Source organism: Sinohyriopsis cumingii, chromosome 7 (assembly GCF_028554795.1).
Source record: "Sinohyriopsis cumingii isolate HCF-2022 chromosome 7, ASM2855479v2, whole genome shotgun sequence".
NCBI lineage: Eukaryota > Metazoa > Mollusca > Bivalvia > Unionida > Unionidae > Sinohyriopsis > Sinohyriopsis cumingii.
Window position 1 is genome coordinate 104879786 of NC_142967.1, and position 18512 is coordinate 104898297.

Consider the following 18512-nt stretch of genomic DNA (forward strand, 5'->3'; position numbering starts at 1 on the left):
ACTGATCATATGCTTCTGGGAAGCATACAGAACTGGGACATAATACAGTGGAGTAGGCTGTTAAGGCCCATGGCCTAGTGTTCAATCCAGGAAAGAGTGCTAAACTGATAACAATTTCCTCAGTACATAAACTGCAGGAAGTTCTGCCATCTTCATCTTGAATGTCACAGGCCATTTCAGCCAGAAAAGGCTTGGATGAAAACTCTGAAGATTGTGGATTCTGAACAATCTCAATTGCCCACTTCTTGATGAACATCTAGATTGCTTTGCTACAAATGTGTGTCCTTTAGTGAGTCCAATGGTGTTAACTTCCATCAGGAATGGAAAGGTCAAATGTAGTGGGTGTGGGCAAAAATTAGAAACATGGACACTCTGAAGAAAGAAGAGTCAAGCATCTAACAGCAGTCTATAGGCAGACATGGACTGGAGTCACTGGTGAGAGTGCGGATGTGTAGGGATAAAGAAACTTTGTTTCCATCTTCTTGATACAACTGCCTCTGGAACTGATTTGCAGATTGTCTTCATGAATAGGATTGGGTTCATGGCTAGCTTTTGGGTTGTACAGCAAATGATCCTGAATCTCTTCCTCTCCCGCCATCACATCATAGATGGTGAATCAGAAATGATGTATAGGCAGTTCTTGGGCTGCCCGACTCCACAATTCTTCTATCCTGCCACCGAACAGCAGTGGCCTGAAAAATCAACAGAGACACCAAGTCCAACAACAAAGATGTGGCCATAATATTGCAAACAAGCTTTAGAGTGTTGTGCAGTATGTCTTTATCCACCTTAAAGAAGCAGGTTGACTGCAAATAGTTCTTGTATATCACTGGAAAATCTGTAAAGAAGACATCAGAATTACCACCCAGATCACAATGAATGCTAGAAGTTGACTCAGTATAAAAAGAAAGGCTTTGGAATTGCATGGGTCACCTTTGAATGATAGTGTGTGCCAAGTTTCATGGCAATCATCCAAGTAGATTAGCAGTCTAGGATGAGTAGCAATAACAGAAAAAAACTTTGTGCTAATGGCTGGCTGGTAGATGCACCAAAGACCTGTGGTTCACACCATCCCATAATCTCAGCTGGTCACTTGATCAGTTGAGATAATTCAGGTAAATATACGTTTTAATAACCCCCTCCCATCTAAGGGCATAAATATGGAATAATAGAGGGATATAGCAAATGGGAAGGTTGATATCATAGACTGTTGTTTACCATTTTTTGAACATTACAGCAAAAGACATTTCTGGATAATTTGTGTACTAATAAAATTTAGCATTTTCTTGAATATCTTATCTAGAAAAATGTTCCATTAGATATGTTGATCATGTTCAATGCCATTTGAAAGAGTTTTAGGAAAATTACAGGTTGCATTATAGCCCTCTATGCACATAAAAAGATAAGATCTATATCTTTTTTGCATTTTCTTGGTAACAGTTCTAGTGTATTGGGTTTTTTGTGTTCATATGCAAGCATAAATCCATCCAAGTTTGCACATGTGTATAGTTGTATTAGTCACATTTCCAACTGAGTTATCTTTATCATTAAGAGAATCACCCCCTCTTTTCAAGCACATTCCTGCAGAGTATTCTGATATTAAACAGTTCTGATAAACCTCAGCCCTGAAAATTTGATAGCCTTTACATAAGAAAGAAAATACAATTTGACCCTAAGTCGAATATGTATTCAGAGTAAAATTAGATTGGCCTCTCTTCAAACTAGTTTACATAGTTTGGATATCTGCTTGTCCCAAGATTTGTCCCTCTCAGCCAATAGTAAGATTAAACAAGAGAACCATGTGGACCTCATATTACTCAGTTGATTGACATCTGACTAATATTCTGATGCAAGAGCAGATGGTCAACAGATCTGGACCAGTGGGATGCTTTCTCCTGAAATTTCATACAATGATGTTGGTTGCATGCATTAGATTCATGGTCATGTAGCAGTAAAATTTGTTTAGTACTGACAGGCTTCTGTGCCAGAACACGTTGAGTCAACATTGGTAAAATTCTGTATGGTATTATTTTAAGATAAAGTTGTGTAATTGTTTTTCTACTTTTAGGTCTGGTTGCCATGTCTGGTGGTGGAATAGCTGCATCTATATATATCCAAATGACATTTAAGGTAGAACACTTTTTGTCAAATTTGGTCCAAGTCTGTTAAGATGTGATATAGAAATAATTTTTTTAAAAAAGGAATGGAACAAAACTACCATCGATGTTGGTATCCCCTCCTATCATATCCAATACCTTACCCATAAATTCTACAACATCATCATGAGGCTGTTCAGAATTCATCATATATACATACTAAGGAATCTTTACCACAAATGCAAAAGGTAGTTAAGTTCCCTTCCAGATAGATGATAAGTCTTTTCATCTCTGGCAAGGAATGATTTTGGAACTGAGTACTGGTATGTGAAACATTCTCAAAACTGTGTGTCTTGAACATCATGTGTCTGTGTTATAACAGTTCACAGCTGATTGTTTACCCCACCCACCTCTATATGTATATAAGAAGAATGAATACATGCACTTTAAAGCTGTGAGATTTAGGTTTATCAACTGAAAGTAATCATCGTTCATAATACCAAAAGTAAATTGGTCGGTTATTGTGATATCACCTTCTTCTCTACTTCACTGGTCAATATTCCTCTGATAGATGCCTGCATTGGCAAGGGTGATAGCACCTGGGCAGTCCTCATGTCCACGTAGTTTTCTCTTAGTACTGAAATCATCAATGGAGTCTTTAATCAAAGCAACCAACATATCAGAGTTTCTGATTCCCTAGTTCTCTGGGTTATCAGCTAGTTGTTGATGTCCATGTCAGACGTTTACAGTTTCCTGGTCTTATCCAGAAAAATCACAAGCTCATTTGGGTAAACACCAACAGCAACCAGGTTACTCAAATATTTCAGATCCACTTTGCTTGCAAACCTGGTTAAATCATTAATGATGCGTCGAGTTGTGGCGCTTTTATGTCTGAAGATGTCAACAGGCATTTCATATATGTATAAGCATAGCTTCTATATTATAATGCAAAATTGCTAAGTGTCAATGATGTCAAGAACTGCATCAATTTCCTTTCCATTGATAACTGCACTGCTGAACAATGCATGCCAAATCCAATCTTGATACTGGTGGCATCGGTTACATCATCACCCACCCAAATAGGTTGTTGGTGTAAAGATACAATGTGCATTGTGATGTGATTTGGATTTTTAACATAGCTTTAACAATTTTTCAGTCATATCGCTACGATGTCTGCAATGTGGCAGTTTATAGTGATGTCTAGCACTGGGGCATCATGCTGCATACATGTAGCATGATGTCCCACCCAGTCACATTATCCTGACACCAGGCCAACCAATCCTAACACTAACCTCTTAATGCTGAGCATCAAGCAAGGCTTCTGTTAGTATCATTTCTGTAAGTCTTTGGTATGAATCGGCCGGGGATCGAACCCATGACCTCCCACATCCGAGGTGGATGCTCTAACCACTAGGCCACCGGAGTGGTTGTGTAAAGATACAAGATGTAACTGTTCAGTAGGGATTGGTTATATCTGTCCACAAGTGGGTTGTTCATGTGAGGATAATGGTGGATTGCCATGGAAATCCCACTATGGATACCATGTTCAATAAACAAAATTTGGTCAATGTCAGTGAACACTTTCAATTTGACTTTGATATTTGACATTCCAGGCCATTCCTGGTGATGAGACATAGTATTCTGAGTCATGCTTGTACACAAGCTTGGCAGTATCACAAAAAGCTCCAATGACATCCATGTGAGCAATATTTTCATGTGCAAACACAGAATGTGGCAGTTACCGAGATTTCCACAGCTGAATGTGAACCATACATTGTTCACCTGCAGGACAGTGATGAATAGGCTGGTCTCAATCAGCAGCAAGTGAGTTTCAGAAAACTTCTCTCAATTGTTCATGTACTTATAGGGATAGGTTCTTCTGTGGGTGAGCAAGCTGAACCTGAAATCACAACCATAATTTTTGTTTTATTATGATAGATTTGCAGCTTTGGATTGTATGCACTGTGCATATCTCCTCTGTATATGCCAATAGTCATAAACAGAAGTTACAGTTCCCCCACTGGTGTCAAAGGAACCATCATAAATCCAACAACATGTTATTGCAGAAAATGTATATATCACTGTTGATCATACTCATGGGTGAGGAAAGTTGTTGGATCCATTACACGGTAACCTCAAGTGATTTGATAAGCATCTCAACTGAATCATTGCTACTACGTAACACTGGCAGTTCAGTTTTTCATCGCAATATCTAACAACTGCATAATAAGACCCATATTTATTTTTTACAATCATGGGTACTTTCATGGAAACGTTTAGTCGTTCAAAGTCCACATACATAACATATGGAACTTTCATCTTTTATCGCAGTGTAGTGAAGTTCAAAACATTCTTTCAGGTTCTTGCATAATCGTACACTGCAGCTTCTCACTGATTGCTCCACAGCTGAAGTCATAGTTTTCCAGCAGCTGTTGAGTATTAAATACATACAGTAGTCCCCCTCTTGAACGGCCCCCTTGACCAGCGGCCACCCGCTCCTTACAGCCAGAATCCATTGGCACCGATGAGTTTGTGTTCAAAAGTACCCCTCACGAAAGGCCATCCGGCTAATGCGACCAGCAGCGGGCATATTAGTGCAATAATATAAAATTTACCCCTCACAAGCGGCCACATTTTATTTTGATATGTATCCAGAATGAGTATTTTATTCATAACGTGTGTTAAGTAAACTTATTTCTGTTTCCCAATGTCAGGTTTTCGTTACTGAAAGAAGTGTTGACTAAAGTACATGTACCACTAAGGTTAATATTATATCATTTACACCTCACGAGAAGCCACATTTATTCCATAAAGCCGAGAAAGACTCAAAGTTTAATCCATACAAAAGGGTACGTACATGTAATCCAATTGGCCTTACTGCTGTGTTATCATAAGATGTCCAGTTTAGTCACTTCGATAATTGTTAAGATTACAATTATTGAACAGTAGTAACAGCTGAGAATTGGCAGCATCGATGTACAATACACAAGACAGCAGGAAAATGGTTTGATAGTCTTTATGGCTGCCCTTAGTAAGATGTTCACTTTGATAATTAGTTGCCAATACTACTGACAATAATTGTCAAAATTACAAATCCTAATGGCCGCGAGGTCAAATGTACGTGATGTTAATTGGTACATATCGAAGCTGTTTTGGCTTCACTCACTTAGTGTAAAGAAATGTATAAAAACAATAGGGTACCAGACTGCGACTAATGAATCTTCCTTTAAAAACACGGCAATTTGTTTAGATGCATACAAAAATTGTTTTATCAGTATTGTAGCTGGCAACATGAATAAGTTACTGCAGAAAGATCAATGTCATCAAGGAAAAGAAAAATTATCAATTTAGAAGAGAAAGTGAAATTAATTCAACTGACCGAGAGGTTTCGGGGGGTGGGGGGTAGAGGATCCTTGAAGAAAACTATTTAACGTTGGAAAGACTCGGATAAACAATATAGTGAAAGATAAGGAAACAATTCTGCAGAAGTGGAAAGGTGAAATGGATGGAGAAAGGAAGATTGTTTGAGCCAGGAGATGTCTGTATCCTGATTTGAATGATAAGAAGAAAAAAAAAGAAAAAAAATTTGTCAGTTGAACTGGGATATGATGACTTTACCGCAAGTAACTGATGGTTGCACAGATTTCAAGTGCGACACAATATTAAGTGTTTTGTCTTTAGTGGATAACCAGCTTATGTTAATAATGAAGTTGTCGAATATTGGAACAAAAGACTAAATGATATATGCAGGGGATATGACAGCAAGGATATTTTTAATTGTGACGAGACTTTTATTTTTTTTAGACTGTTATCAACAGAGTGACAGATGATGTGATCTGTAACATAATAATAAAGAGTTTTAAAAGAATATCAATGATTATTCATGACATTCTTTTGAAAATGATGAAACAGTTTGTTTTACATTTATTTCACAATATGCATGTGAATTTTTTAATGAAAATATTAAATGTTTTAAAATTAAATGTACTTGTGTCTTTCTTCATATGTATTTACTATTCACATTTGTCATCCCCCTCTAGAAAGGCCACCCTCATTATAAGGCCACTTCCCTGCTGCAGTAAGGGTGGCCTTATAAGAGGGGGACTACTGTACATGCAATGTCTACATGGAAATTTCCTCCCCTGATACTTCTGGTACCTGTACATTACTTGGGGATGATCTTTTATTCACATGTAATGGTACTGTGCTGTGTTGTTGAATAACAACAGATCAACATTGGTTTGCATGCATGCATGGATAAGTCAACTAAAGGTCACTGTTCCAAGTAAATATATTAACAGTGATATCAGGGTTGAGCCATTCAAAACTAACTGATGTCAGTAACCTGTGCATGAAATACTGTGTTGCTAGATCTGAATTCACCCATGTGTTCCTTGCATTTTTGAGGCTAATCTTTACTATTGCTTATGGGATGCAGAGCATACAAGATCATCCATCTGAAACATATTCATTTTTCACTTTTATCACTGCCTGCCATGGGAAACATGTTCAAATTTAATATGGACCATGGTAAAGCTGTATGAGGAAACACAAAAATGAACTTCTGTACATGCAGACAGAGGTCATCCTGAAACCTTCTCTGGTGCATTCATAAAATTTTCTGAGCATCAGTGCAAAACCTTAAGTTGATATGATTCCCAAATGCATGTTAGAGAGATGTTTAATGCACAGCATCACTGCTTGGCTTGTGTTCTTTTGTGATATATGCCTGATAATCTATAGAATCACCACTGCACCTGTGCAACTTGAACTTTGGAACTTGGATTCATTGAGAAGCACATGCTGCAGCCTCAGCAGCAATATTGGCTGTGATATGATAATGGTTTTGTTCATCAATAGCCACACATGCAATTTCAGCCTGTGAAGGAATCTTGATATGTAACTCTGCTGCTGTTTCATGAAGTTGCTTCATAGTTGGATATGTCTCATCTAGACCAAGTCCCAATGGAGTCAGTATACCTACCTTTACAAGACCACTCTGTATCCTTTTTCCATGTTCTCTCATGGACTGTGGAGATGACTCACGGCTGGTATATCAAATTATTCAATCAGTGCATACACCAATAATAATCTGAGTTATTTTTACACCGGTGATGGTCAACTTGACTGTCATGTTAAGAGGACAGTTCAAGTAAAGAATCTGATCCTTCTCTGAGAATTAAGAACATGAAGAATTTGATCTAGTTTGAGATTATAAGCATGCAGAGCTGCCATTTTCTGACTTCAGCTGCCTTCTATAAGTGACAGTATAAATGTGTATAGCCTGCAGTTCCATTAACAGCAGTATAATTGACCGCAATTAATGAAACCTAACCAGTCATCATGAAAGCAGTTAATGTTTTTGTTCTGTATCAAAGAGAATGGTGCTGTTTATATGGGGTACTGATGGTACATGTATATACTAATGGTTTATTCATTCTTCCCATGTTTGCTGAAAATGAAGAGTGCATAATTATTCTATCAAACAAAACATAATTTGAGCAGGGTTCATTCCAGAATTTAACAAACTGGGGCCCAAGGTCTCTGTCCTAATCAAACAATGATGCCACGATATTCTCACCTAGTTGATTGACTCATTCCTTGTCGATACACGCACCATTTTTATCTAGGATCATAATCTGATAAACTCATTGATTTCCAAAAGAAACAATCAACCATACATTTTTAATGCATTTTAATGCTTTTTGCAGAAATACTCATTTAAGGTAATCTAGTATCAGACAAAAAGTTCATACACCCATACCTGCCAACCAGTTGAGATGAAAACCTATATACTAGACCAACAAAAAGATTATAAAGATATATAAAAATTCTTACACAAGAAAATGTATTCATTATATAAGATCAACAGTTTTAAAACAACAAATGCAATAAATGAACTAATTTTACACACATTTACATAATTATTTACATCTCTGAAACTATATTTCATTTTATTCTTTTGATTTTCAGTGTGTTGTAACACAAACACACACACAAATTATTATATGCAACACATGCACCTTTTGCACTTTTAACAATTTAATCAGGGGTTTTGTAGTCTATGCAGGAGGTGTCAGTGGTTTTTTTATTATTTTACATTGTAGAAATGATGATAGTGTGTCTGCATTCAGGGACTTCCTACAATATGTATTTTTTTTTCATCATAGAAAAAGATCTTTCAAGTCTACATTGTTGTGAGGCAAGGTAAGTAGTCGCTGAATAACTAATTTCAAATTTGGAAGTGGATGCCACCAGTATTAATTGTCTGGCTGATAATATCCAGCCAGTAGCTACAAATGCTCCTTTTCTGGCGATGGTTAGTTAATACATGCACACACTCGTCAGGCAGCATGCAATAATCCTCAACCCCATCTTTAAGTGCTTCATGATCCAGGTGTTGAGCAACTCAGAAACGAAAGTGTCGCTACTAGTAAAATAAAAAGATGTGCAAGGTATTTTGAAAAACGAATTTTCAAGGTGTAATATTAACTTCTTTGGATTTATCATGGTCTCATTATTACATATTTATATTTTTCCCCCATAAACCCTTCGTCCTACAATATAAAACCTCAACCTGATATTCATTTTATGGGTGTCACGGTCTTATTGCCCAACAAAGGTGTGTAGAGCGTTCCAACATTGATTAACTTTGGAATGATAATTCAAATTTTCAGGAATATCTCGCACACTTGGCATCCAATATAAGCGCTTTTCTACAAATTAAAGTTATAATGTTTTAGTCTGACTTTACTTACACTGTTGTCTTTTTCCTAACAAATTTGAATTCCCAAACAAGAAAATAGAAATGATTTTAAGTTCTGATGGCCTACATTTCAGCTGGCTGGAATGCAATGGAAGGTGGGAATACCAAAATCAGTTAAAAGAATCTTGAATGTAGCAAAGTTATCTAAACACTTTCTTCAATATTACGTATTTTTATTTTCATTTTACTTTCACTTAACCCAATTTTGGCATTCCTGGCTTCTATCACTTTCCAAAACATATTAGAGTTATCCCCATGTTGAATGCGCATAGCTTAAAAAGAATCTGGACCGCGTTCGGTTTTTAAAAAAAACTGTCAAGACTCCCAGGATTAAAAAAAATGAAAATAAATAAATAAAAAACATGAATTTTTATGAGAAAAAACTGTACAAAATGGTTGTACGGCCATACACTGACGAAAATGAATTTTTTTTTTACAAATTACAGGTAAATCGTAAAAGTTAACTGGTATGTTACACCTCAGTAGCAGTTGAGAATATCCCTCTTTCCTTGCAGTGCTTCATAAGATACAACTAACAAGTCCTCTAATAAATTCTTCAGCTGATATTGCTATGTAATGGTCTTTGCTAGCTTGACATGTAAGGGTACTCATATGAAAATTAGAACTGTCATACTGTCAGTTTCCTTGTTTTAAGTACAAATGACATGTCATACTTTCTTTTCAGATGCATAAGACAGCCATTTGTAATTATTGTTATGTATATTTAATTTGCTTTTTTTTTCACTTTGTATTCCAGGGAAATAAATTATTTGTTGAATTTTACAAAGCTTGTTGCTTTTCACTCTTTTTTGTTACTTATTTTAAGAGCATAGACTCGTAACACTATGTAACCATTTTTTAAATTAATCAGTCCTTAGCATTGTCTGAAATGTATCAGTCTGAGAGGACTCTGCATCGGTATTGTGATTTTCAGTCTCAACATCTATAATGGGAATTGGATCATTCATGACTGGTTTAAGTTTTTTTTCTCTAAAGGAATTGTAATATCCACACTTGAACTAATATTTACACCCTGTTTAGTCTGCTTTGAAAAGAAATGTTACTGAGTTTTTTCCAATTTCATATGCTGCAACATGAGTTTCCTGTTCGTGCTCAATCAACCATGGAGTTTCATCACAACTGGTGCCCTAACAAATCAAAATCAGTAAGATAATCTGTCGGCCAATAAAACTGATCATTTTGTATTTCTTGTCAATGAGCGCATTCTGTTCAGTAAGCCATCTCAAGGTGTTCTGAGTTCAGTCAGTCTGAGAGCAACTATTACAATCTTTCATCCTTATTTTCTGTTTTGTTTTAATAGGTGCCCAATAGCCATTTGTTTGGCACCAAACATGATATAAACATAACTAACACGAGGGCACAACTCAGAATGAACCTGCATGAGATCATTAAATATATATATTTTTTTCTTCTTTTGGCTGCATTTACTTCAGTAGATTATACATTTTGATGGGATTTATTCTCACCATCACAATCAGACACCCCTAAATTGCTAATATTTCTTCACTGGTGTATAATCTTCTACATGACATTTGTCATAACATACAATGCTAAACATACTTACACTTTGAAATCCATCTGGGATGTCATAGGTTATCTCAATAGTTCCACATTCTTCATACCCTTCAAGATAAATTCTTGAGTTGATATAATGAGTCATTCTGCCATCAGGCTGGTCTCCAGTAATGACTCCATATATGGTGTTACATATTGGACATACAGGTTTGTACTGCAATTGAGTGTCAACACAGCCTTTACAAAACACATGGCCACATTTTTTCAGTTTAACTGGATTCGTTAATGGAAACATACAGATGACACAGCTGTCTTGTTTGTCATTCCTGCCTTTGTCCATTTTCTGGACTCCTGGAGGCTGGTTAGACCCAAGATTAAAAGATGACATGTCTTCTTTGACTCCAGGTCTTGGAGGAGGTGGACTGTTTCTCTCTGATTCAGCAGCAGAACCTCTTTGCGTGTATCCAGGTTGTCTGCTCTCTGCATCGAACTTCTTCAGCTTATCAAAATAGTCCATGAAAATACTTCTGACACATGCCATGGATTCAGCATTAAGACTGATAATATGGACTTCTCTGATGGTCTCTTTATCCCTGTGTGCTCCACTGAATCTTATTAAGGAATCTAGCAACACTTTTCCACATATTTCAATGCTGGCATCTTTGAGTCCTGAAGTGCAATATAAAATGTCCAAATTTATATCCAAGGACACAAGTACACTATATACTGAAAACCATTTTTATAAGCATGGTATAATGTCTGTTGATAGCCATCAAATTATTTTTGTGATAATCTTGCTTAAATATGTGGTAACCTCAGTTGATTTCAGCATGTAACTTGCTTCACTAGTGTTGCAAGATACCATGTCAGGTTATGTAGTTGTAGTTATAGTTGTTGTAGGATTTAACGCCATTTTTCAGCACAAGATAGGCTATACATGGCGCCCGTATAAATGGTGGAGGAAGAACCCTGGAAAACCCTAGGAAGAACCACCGACCCACAAGAAGCTACTGGCAAGCTTTCTCATGTACCCATGTTAGCCGAGCCTGAGACTCTAACCCATGTAGACAGAGGTGAGATGACAGTGATCCAGAATGGTGAGCATTTTAGACCACTTGGCCACTTTGGGCCACCTATCAGGTTATGTGCACTGATTCAAAGAATATTAGGATGAAATATAAAATAATTAAACTGATGCTTACAAGATGGTGACTGATGTCAGCTTGATTGGTTAAAGCATTTTTGAAACAAGCAAGATCTATAAATCAGATTAAAACATGATTACCATAATACAAATAGCACTTAATACAAGCATCACATGATTTTTTCCCTACCAGTGACCTTGAACCTTTTCATCAAGGGATTGATTACAATTTGACAGGATGGGGACCTGGGTAACTTTTGAAAAAATAAATGTAGTAGTTAAAAAGTGTCAGCCTGGATAATAAAATTAGACACTGACTTGCATTATCTCTTACTGACCTTGAATCTGAGGCTAGGGGCATGACTGAATACATGATACACTGTTAATTCAAGATATATAAGTTGCTGCTTGTTTAATGGATAAAAGGTCAAGGATTTTATATTTTCCCTTTGACATGACCTTGATCTTGAGGTAGGTGGCATTGTTTAGTTATGATATATAACTGCCTTCAAGTTTCATCAGAGTATCCTCAGTTAAATTTTTCCTTGCTGTGACCCTCACTTTGAGGCAGATGGCATGACTATGGTTCTGCCACACTGTCGGTATATGATACGTAACTGGCTAAAGGTTCATTAAAGTATCTCCAATGGTTCAAAGGTTATACTCTAAACAAGGACACGGTCAAAGAATTACATTTTTCCTTGACTTTGAGGCAGGGGGCATGGTTATGGCATACTATACATGGTCTATATATGATACAATTGCTTGAGCAAAGTTTCATGATAATCTCTCAAGTCTGTGATTGGACAGGCTTGCTAATGGCTGGATGAACAGATGGATGCTGTAACATAATATGCCCAACTTACTATATTTAAAAATGATATATAAACAACTTACGATGGGCATCTGAAAAGTACAGCTAATCTATTTTGCTCTTGACATACTGTATTGCAGAGGTGGTATCATTTATGCATCAATAAATCAGAACATTTTCTATAGTTAGGGTGTCATATACAGACTAAAAGTCAATGCTGTCTTTATCTGCCTAAGTAACTGTTATATACACTCCTTTTTGAATCAAATTTTAGTCCATTATGATACAGCAGTCATTAATCCTATAGGTCAAAAAGTAATTTTTTTCAATAATATTATGTTTACATTTTTATTAAAGTAAATAGCTTTTCTACCTAATGTTTGCATTTGTACACTTACACAATAGATTCATTATTAATCTAACTCCTCAAAAAGCATGTACCTTTTCTGAAAACAGTTATAAATTTAGTGTATCTGAATCATGTTCAGTGAACATGTAAAAGACAGAAAGAAAACCCAAACGACTTCACTTATTTTGGTTTGTTGCAGAAATTCAGCCTATCCTACAACAGATGTATGCAAATATGCAAGAAATGATTGTTTTAAACAAAATGAACATGCTTGCAAATTGTACAGTTTATTTATGTTTATGACACTACTGGGATGCATATCCTATCAATGACAATTATTCTGATACACATCATAGTATAACATGGCTGGGAATCTAGCAAAACTTTTCCACATATTTCAGTGCTGGAATTTTTGAATTCTGAAGAGCAATATAAAATGCCCAAATTTTATATTTAAGGACAACAAATACACTATACACTGAAAATTCATTTTAAAGCATGGTATAACATCTAAAAATATTGATAAAATTATGTTTGTAATAATCTTGCTCAAATGTGTGGCAATTTTGGTTTAATTCAACATATAGCTTGTTTCACTAGTGTTGGGAGACATCTTCTCAGGTAATGTGTACTGATTCAAAGAATATTAGAAAAAATTACAAAACAATTAAAGTCTTACTTTAAACCAGGTGACATATGTCAGCTAGATTGGTGGAAGAATTCTTAATTTTTTTAGAACACGCCAAGCAAGGGCTTCAAACCAAAATAAAACATAAATACTAAAAATGGCATGATACATGCATCTCATGACTTTTTTGCCACTTATAACCTTCACCTCTGAGCAATGGACTTGACTATATTATAACAGAGTGGGAACTTGGGTGATGTTTCATCAAATTATATGTAAGAGTTAAAAAGTGACCTCCTGAATATAGCAACAGGCCAATGACTTGTTATCTCTTGTTGTGACCTTTAACTATCAGCTGGGGTATGACCGAATATATGAGAAAGTATGAAGCCAAGATATATTAGAGGCTAAATTTTGTTCCATGGTTACAAGTATGCCTGTACATGGATTAAAAGTCAATTTTATATTTTGCCCTTAGCTGTAACCTTGGCCTTGAACCAGGAGACAGGGCCACTGCATAAGCACATTGTCTAGTTATGATACACAACTGGTTTAATTTTTCATTAAAATATCTTCAGTAGATCTAATTTAAGTTACACACTGGGCAAGGATCTAAGCCATGTAAGTCAGAACTAAATTTTCCCATTCTGTGACCTTTATCTTGAGGCTGAAGCCATGGCTGTGGTGTATGACACACTGTCTATACATGATATATAACTGGCTAAAATTTCATTAAAGTATCTGCAGTGGTTCAAACGTTATTCTTTGAATGAGGATGTAAGTTAAAGAATGACATTGCCCCTTGCTACAAGCTTGACTTTGTGGTAGGGAGCATATTGCATAGCGATGGCACATTATACAGTGTCTATATAGAAAATCTCAAATTGGTAATGATTGATTTAATATTTAATTTATGAAATAAGTTGAATAATGTCCAACTTTTGGAAGCCTTGATAAAAGCTAAACATCATTCAATGAGTTTCAAAAATTTATCAATAAATCATTACCCATTGAGATTCCTTTTATCACATAGATTTTTATTTAGCTAACATTATTTAAAGAGAAAGAAGAAGGAATAATTTCATCCATTTTGACTGAGATGCTTCACCTTTCATTTGTTGTGCATTAAAAATAGTCCCAAATGCAGCTGAAGAACTCTTAAGATTTAAAAGTAGATTAATGTTTTTTACAAATTATAAATCAAAGAAAAAGTATTCTTCTGAATAAACTGAACACTTTACACAAACAAAATCATTTTTCAACAAAGAATGTCCTATGTATGTGATGTCACATTGTTGGATACATTACCAGTTAGGGTACAATAGGCGATCCATGTTTACACTAAAATGTCAGTTTCACTTCTAAACATTCCATTGTTGCAATATTCAAGTAAAAGAATGATTAACTGGTGCATAAAGTCCCATATTTTGTTTAGTGTACTTATGACCAGATATAAGCATTACTGATTTGGAATAGTAGATTGCAGAAGACATACACAAATTTTATTTGAGTCAGAATTGCATCACCTTTTTAATCTGCATGAATATGTTGTGGTCAGATAAAATTCTATCAGTTTAGGAAACCATTTTATGTACATCTTCTTCTGTGAACAGAGGAGAGTTTATTTACTTCTATAGGTTAACATTTAAACCTCATTTGTATATAGGGTGGATTCCATATTACATATATACCGCACCCTCTATCCACACCCCACACACCTGCTATCAACTGAGCAATAACCTTAGTTTTACTTGTTGTTGTTGTCTTGTGGTTTGATGCCATTTTTCATATAATGATATATTATACATGATGTTACAATAGTTTTCACATAATCACAGCCAATCAGTAGAGTACTGCACAAGAATCTCATGGGCTTATTTGGACCAATCAGAATCACATAAAATGATATGTAACATGTCGTATCAAAAACTGCACATACTGTAGGAAAAGTGTATTGGCTATTTTATTAAAAGAGATGTAAGCTTGGGCAAAATTTCACAATAATTGCTCTAATCAGTTACATATCGAAGAAGCAAATGTTAACAATTGGACAAACCGATGTATGCTACAATATAATATGCCCAACTTATGATGGGACTCACCTGCACATTTTACTGGCTTTTATTATGTATGCAATGCTACTGCAAATGCATATCATATCAAAGACAACAACTGTGATACCTATCATAGCGAAACATGACAATATACCCAGCTCTACTGTGTCTGTACATTAATGATTGGAAGATTCTTTAGTAAGCAACAAATATATCCAGATCTTTGATCTTGACAAATTGTGATATAATGTCAATCATAATGAATCTAAGAAATTGCTAAAACAAACCCGTAAACAATTAAATACATGCAATATCATGTTTTCACTAGAAATGTTGGAAGTTGAGATCAATGTATCCTCAGGAGCTCAAAGTTTCTTGCATAAGAAGACAGATAAATGTGAGGAATAAACCAAAATACCTTTAATTTGTATATATTTGGTCTAGGGATGTGATCACAAACTTAATCCAAACTTAATGTCCATAAACCATTATTTCATTATCAGACTTACCATGATTGTGACCTCTAACCTCTAGGCATACAAACTAACTTTTAAAGTTTGCTTTATTACTCTAAGTGCAAGCCATCTACAAAGGATAGCCATAGAATTTTCACAAGAGCAACATATACTCTACAGCAGTGCTGTTCAACCTTTTTGACACCGTGGGCCACTGAATAATGTTTTTCTTGAAGCCAAGGGCCCCAGTAGAAAACTGAAAAGCAATGACTATATAGCTGCTCGAGCTTTGGCGGGCCATTTAAAATCAGCACGTGGGTTGGACAGCACTGCTCTACAGAAACAATTTTTCTTTGAGTTACAATGACCTTGACCTTTAACCTTTAGCCCCCAAATCAATAGGCCTCTTCTGTACCTCATGTACAAGGCCTTGCACAAACTATCATTGACATATCTGATGTAGAACTAAAGCTTAATGCAACTAATATGTTTCTTCTCTCAGTGAGTTTCACTTCAGACCTTTTCAAAACCCAAATCAATGTGATTCTCTCTCACCCAAAGTGCAAGCCATTCACAAACTCTGGTGAAGGTGCTTGGTCAATAACTGAGCTATTTTAGCAGAAACAATTTATCTAGTTTCAGTCACAATTACCTTAACCTTTGAGCCAAATAGCAATAGGCTTCTATCTTACCTCAAGTCCAAAACATACACAAGTTTGATCCAGGTATGTGACGCAAAACTAATGTCATTGTGTGGAAACCACTTTTATTCTTTCAGCCACAGTGATTTTGACCCCAGACCATATGAGCACAAAACTGATAAGTTCCTCCTTACGTGAAGTGCAGATATCATTTTTCATTTTTCAGCCACTATCATCTTTACCGTTGACCTTTTAACCTACTTTCTCTAAGTGCAAGCAATCAACAAAGTTTACACTAGGCTTGTTGTTGAACTAAAGATACTGTGTGGAAACGATTTTAATTTTTTCAGTCACAGTGACTTTGACTTTTAAAATTTTAGCCCAAAATTGATTAGATTCTTCTTTATTCAAAGTGCGTGCCATCAAGTTAAGTTTTGTAACTGTAGGTGCCAGACAACTCAAATTATTGTGTGGAAACAAAATAGGCAACAAGCTATCTAACCTATTTCAGAGTTGGTTATTAGAGTCAGTGTCTTGACACTTGATATAGCAATAATATACACATCTCACAGTACTGATTATTAAAGAAACAATTAAACAATGATAAAAAAGTGACCCAAGTTTTAAAGATGATATTTGACAAAATTATTAATTAAGGTAATTAACTGAAGTCTGATGTGGTACCCCTCATGATAGGCCTCCCTTTGTATAAGGCCATCACTTCAATATGGAAGTACTGACATTATAAGCTGGCAATACACAAAGTTCCACATTTGTCTTTGTTTAAAGTGTAAAGATGAAATGACATTTTTTAAAGACAATTTAATGAAGTAAATGCCCCCATACCCAAAAATAATCAAGTGTCAGCGAAATATCACATACTCGTGCTTTTCAAATACATTTTCGGTAAAACTATATCCCACTGACAAATGGCTAAGCATTACAAACACTACTGCCATCAACCCCCACCCCCGATACAGATATGCATTAACCAACCTACCACAATAAATTTTGAATGTTCTGAATGTATTTTTTGGGGACAAGACCTAATAAATAATATAAAAGCTAGAGTTGTGTATTAAAACAAGTATGTTCCCACTTGCAGACTAAACTGTGACCAAAAAATGCCAAACACAAATAAAACTTATAAATTTTTTTAAATGAATGTCTAATCAGGTCAATTAGATATGTATACCAACAGGCAAGTCAAATATGTACCGTATATATGTCCCGAGTAGCTTATGCTTAATTGTATATGTAATAACAAAGGTTTCAAAAAAGTATAAAAAAATTAATGAAATGTTTAAGAAAAATTGAAAAATGCTTTAATAGTCTGAACATTTTAGGCACATCATCTACATATAACTGCTAAATTTTTGTGGTCAGAGTACATTTTGTGCAACTGTGCTCACAGATTTCTGGAGACAGGTAGGACATATTAGGACATGATAAAGATTCTGCCAATGCTTGTGGTGGTGGCATACAACTGAGAAATAATTTGAACAATGTTGATCTATCAATATGATAATGAATAAAATATCTGCAAGACAAACCTGTCCCAATGAGCGGTATAGCAACTGACTTGAATGCTTTGGCTTTATCCATAATGTTTTCAAAGCATTGTCCCAACTGTTTCCTATAGTCTTTATCAGAGATTCTGTTACTCCATGTAGGGACAACACAACAGATCACTTTCTTACACTTCAGATTTCCAGCATCTGCTTCTATTAGATCACCAATCTGTCAATCAGATTAGTATTTGTAAAATGCTTATGTCATCATTGCAGAAATAACATGTTAAAATCCAAATATTCACTGACCTCCCAGCCATATTTTTCCAAAATTATAGAGTTTTTATATGGATATCATAACAAAAATTATGCGGATAATGATGTTGCAATATTACTAAGTGAATACTGTTTATTGAAGTAATTGAGAACAAAAATTAGCCAAAATAAATAACACAATCCATTACATTAATAATTCAACAGGTCCAATATGTTACTGCTATACTTACCTCATCTATCAT

General features: G+C 35.4%; 1 protein-coding gene across 1 annotated transcript in view; it reads right to left on the reverse strand.

Annotated features, from left to right (window-relative positions):
• Positions 1-18512, reverse strand: part of LOC149795864 (E3 ubiquitin-protein ligase DTX3L-like) — a 38790-nt gene extending 20278 nt beyond the window's left edge. Inside the window, exons 1-3 of the mRNA XM_089963872.1 lie at positions 18501-18512; positions 18037-18223; positions 10448-11067 (exon numbers count right to left, since the gene is read on the reverse strand). Coding sequence (XP_089819998.1) covers positions 10448-11067; positions 18037-18223; positions 18501-18512 — 819 coding nt within the window. The remainder of the gene's footprint in view (positions 1-10447; positions 11068-18036; positions 18224-18500) is intronic.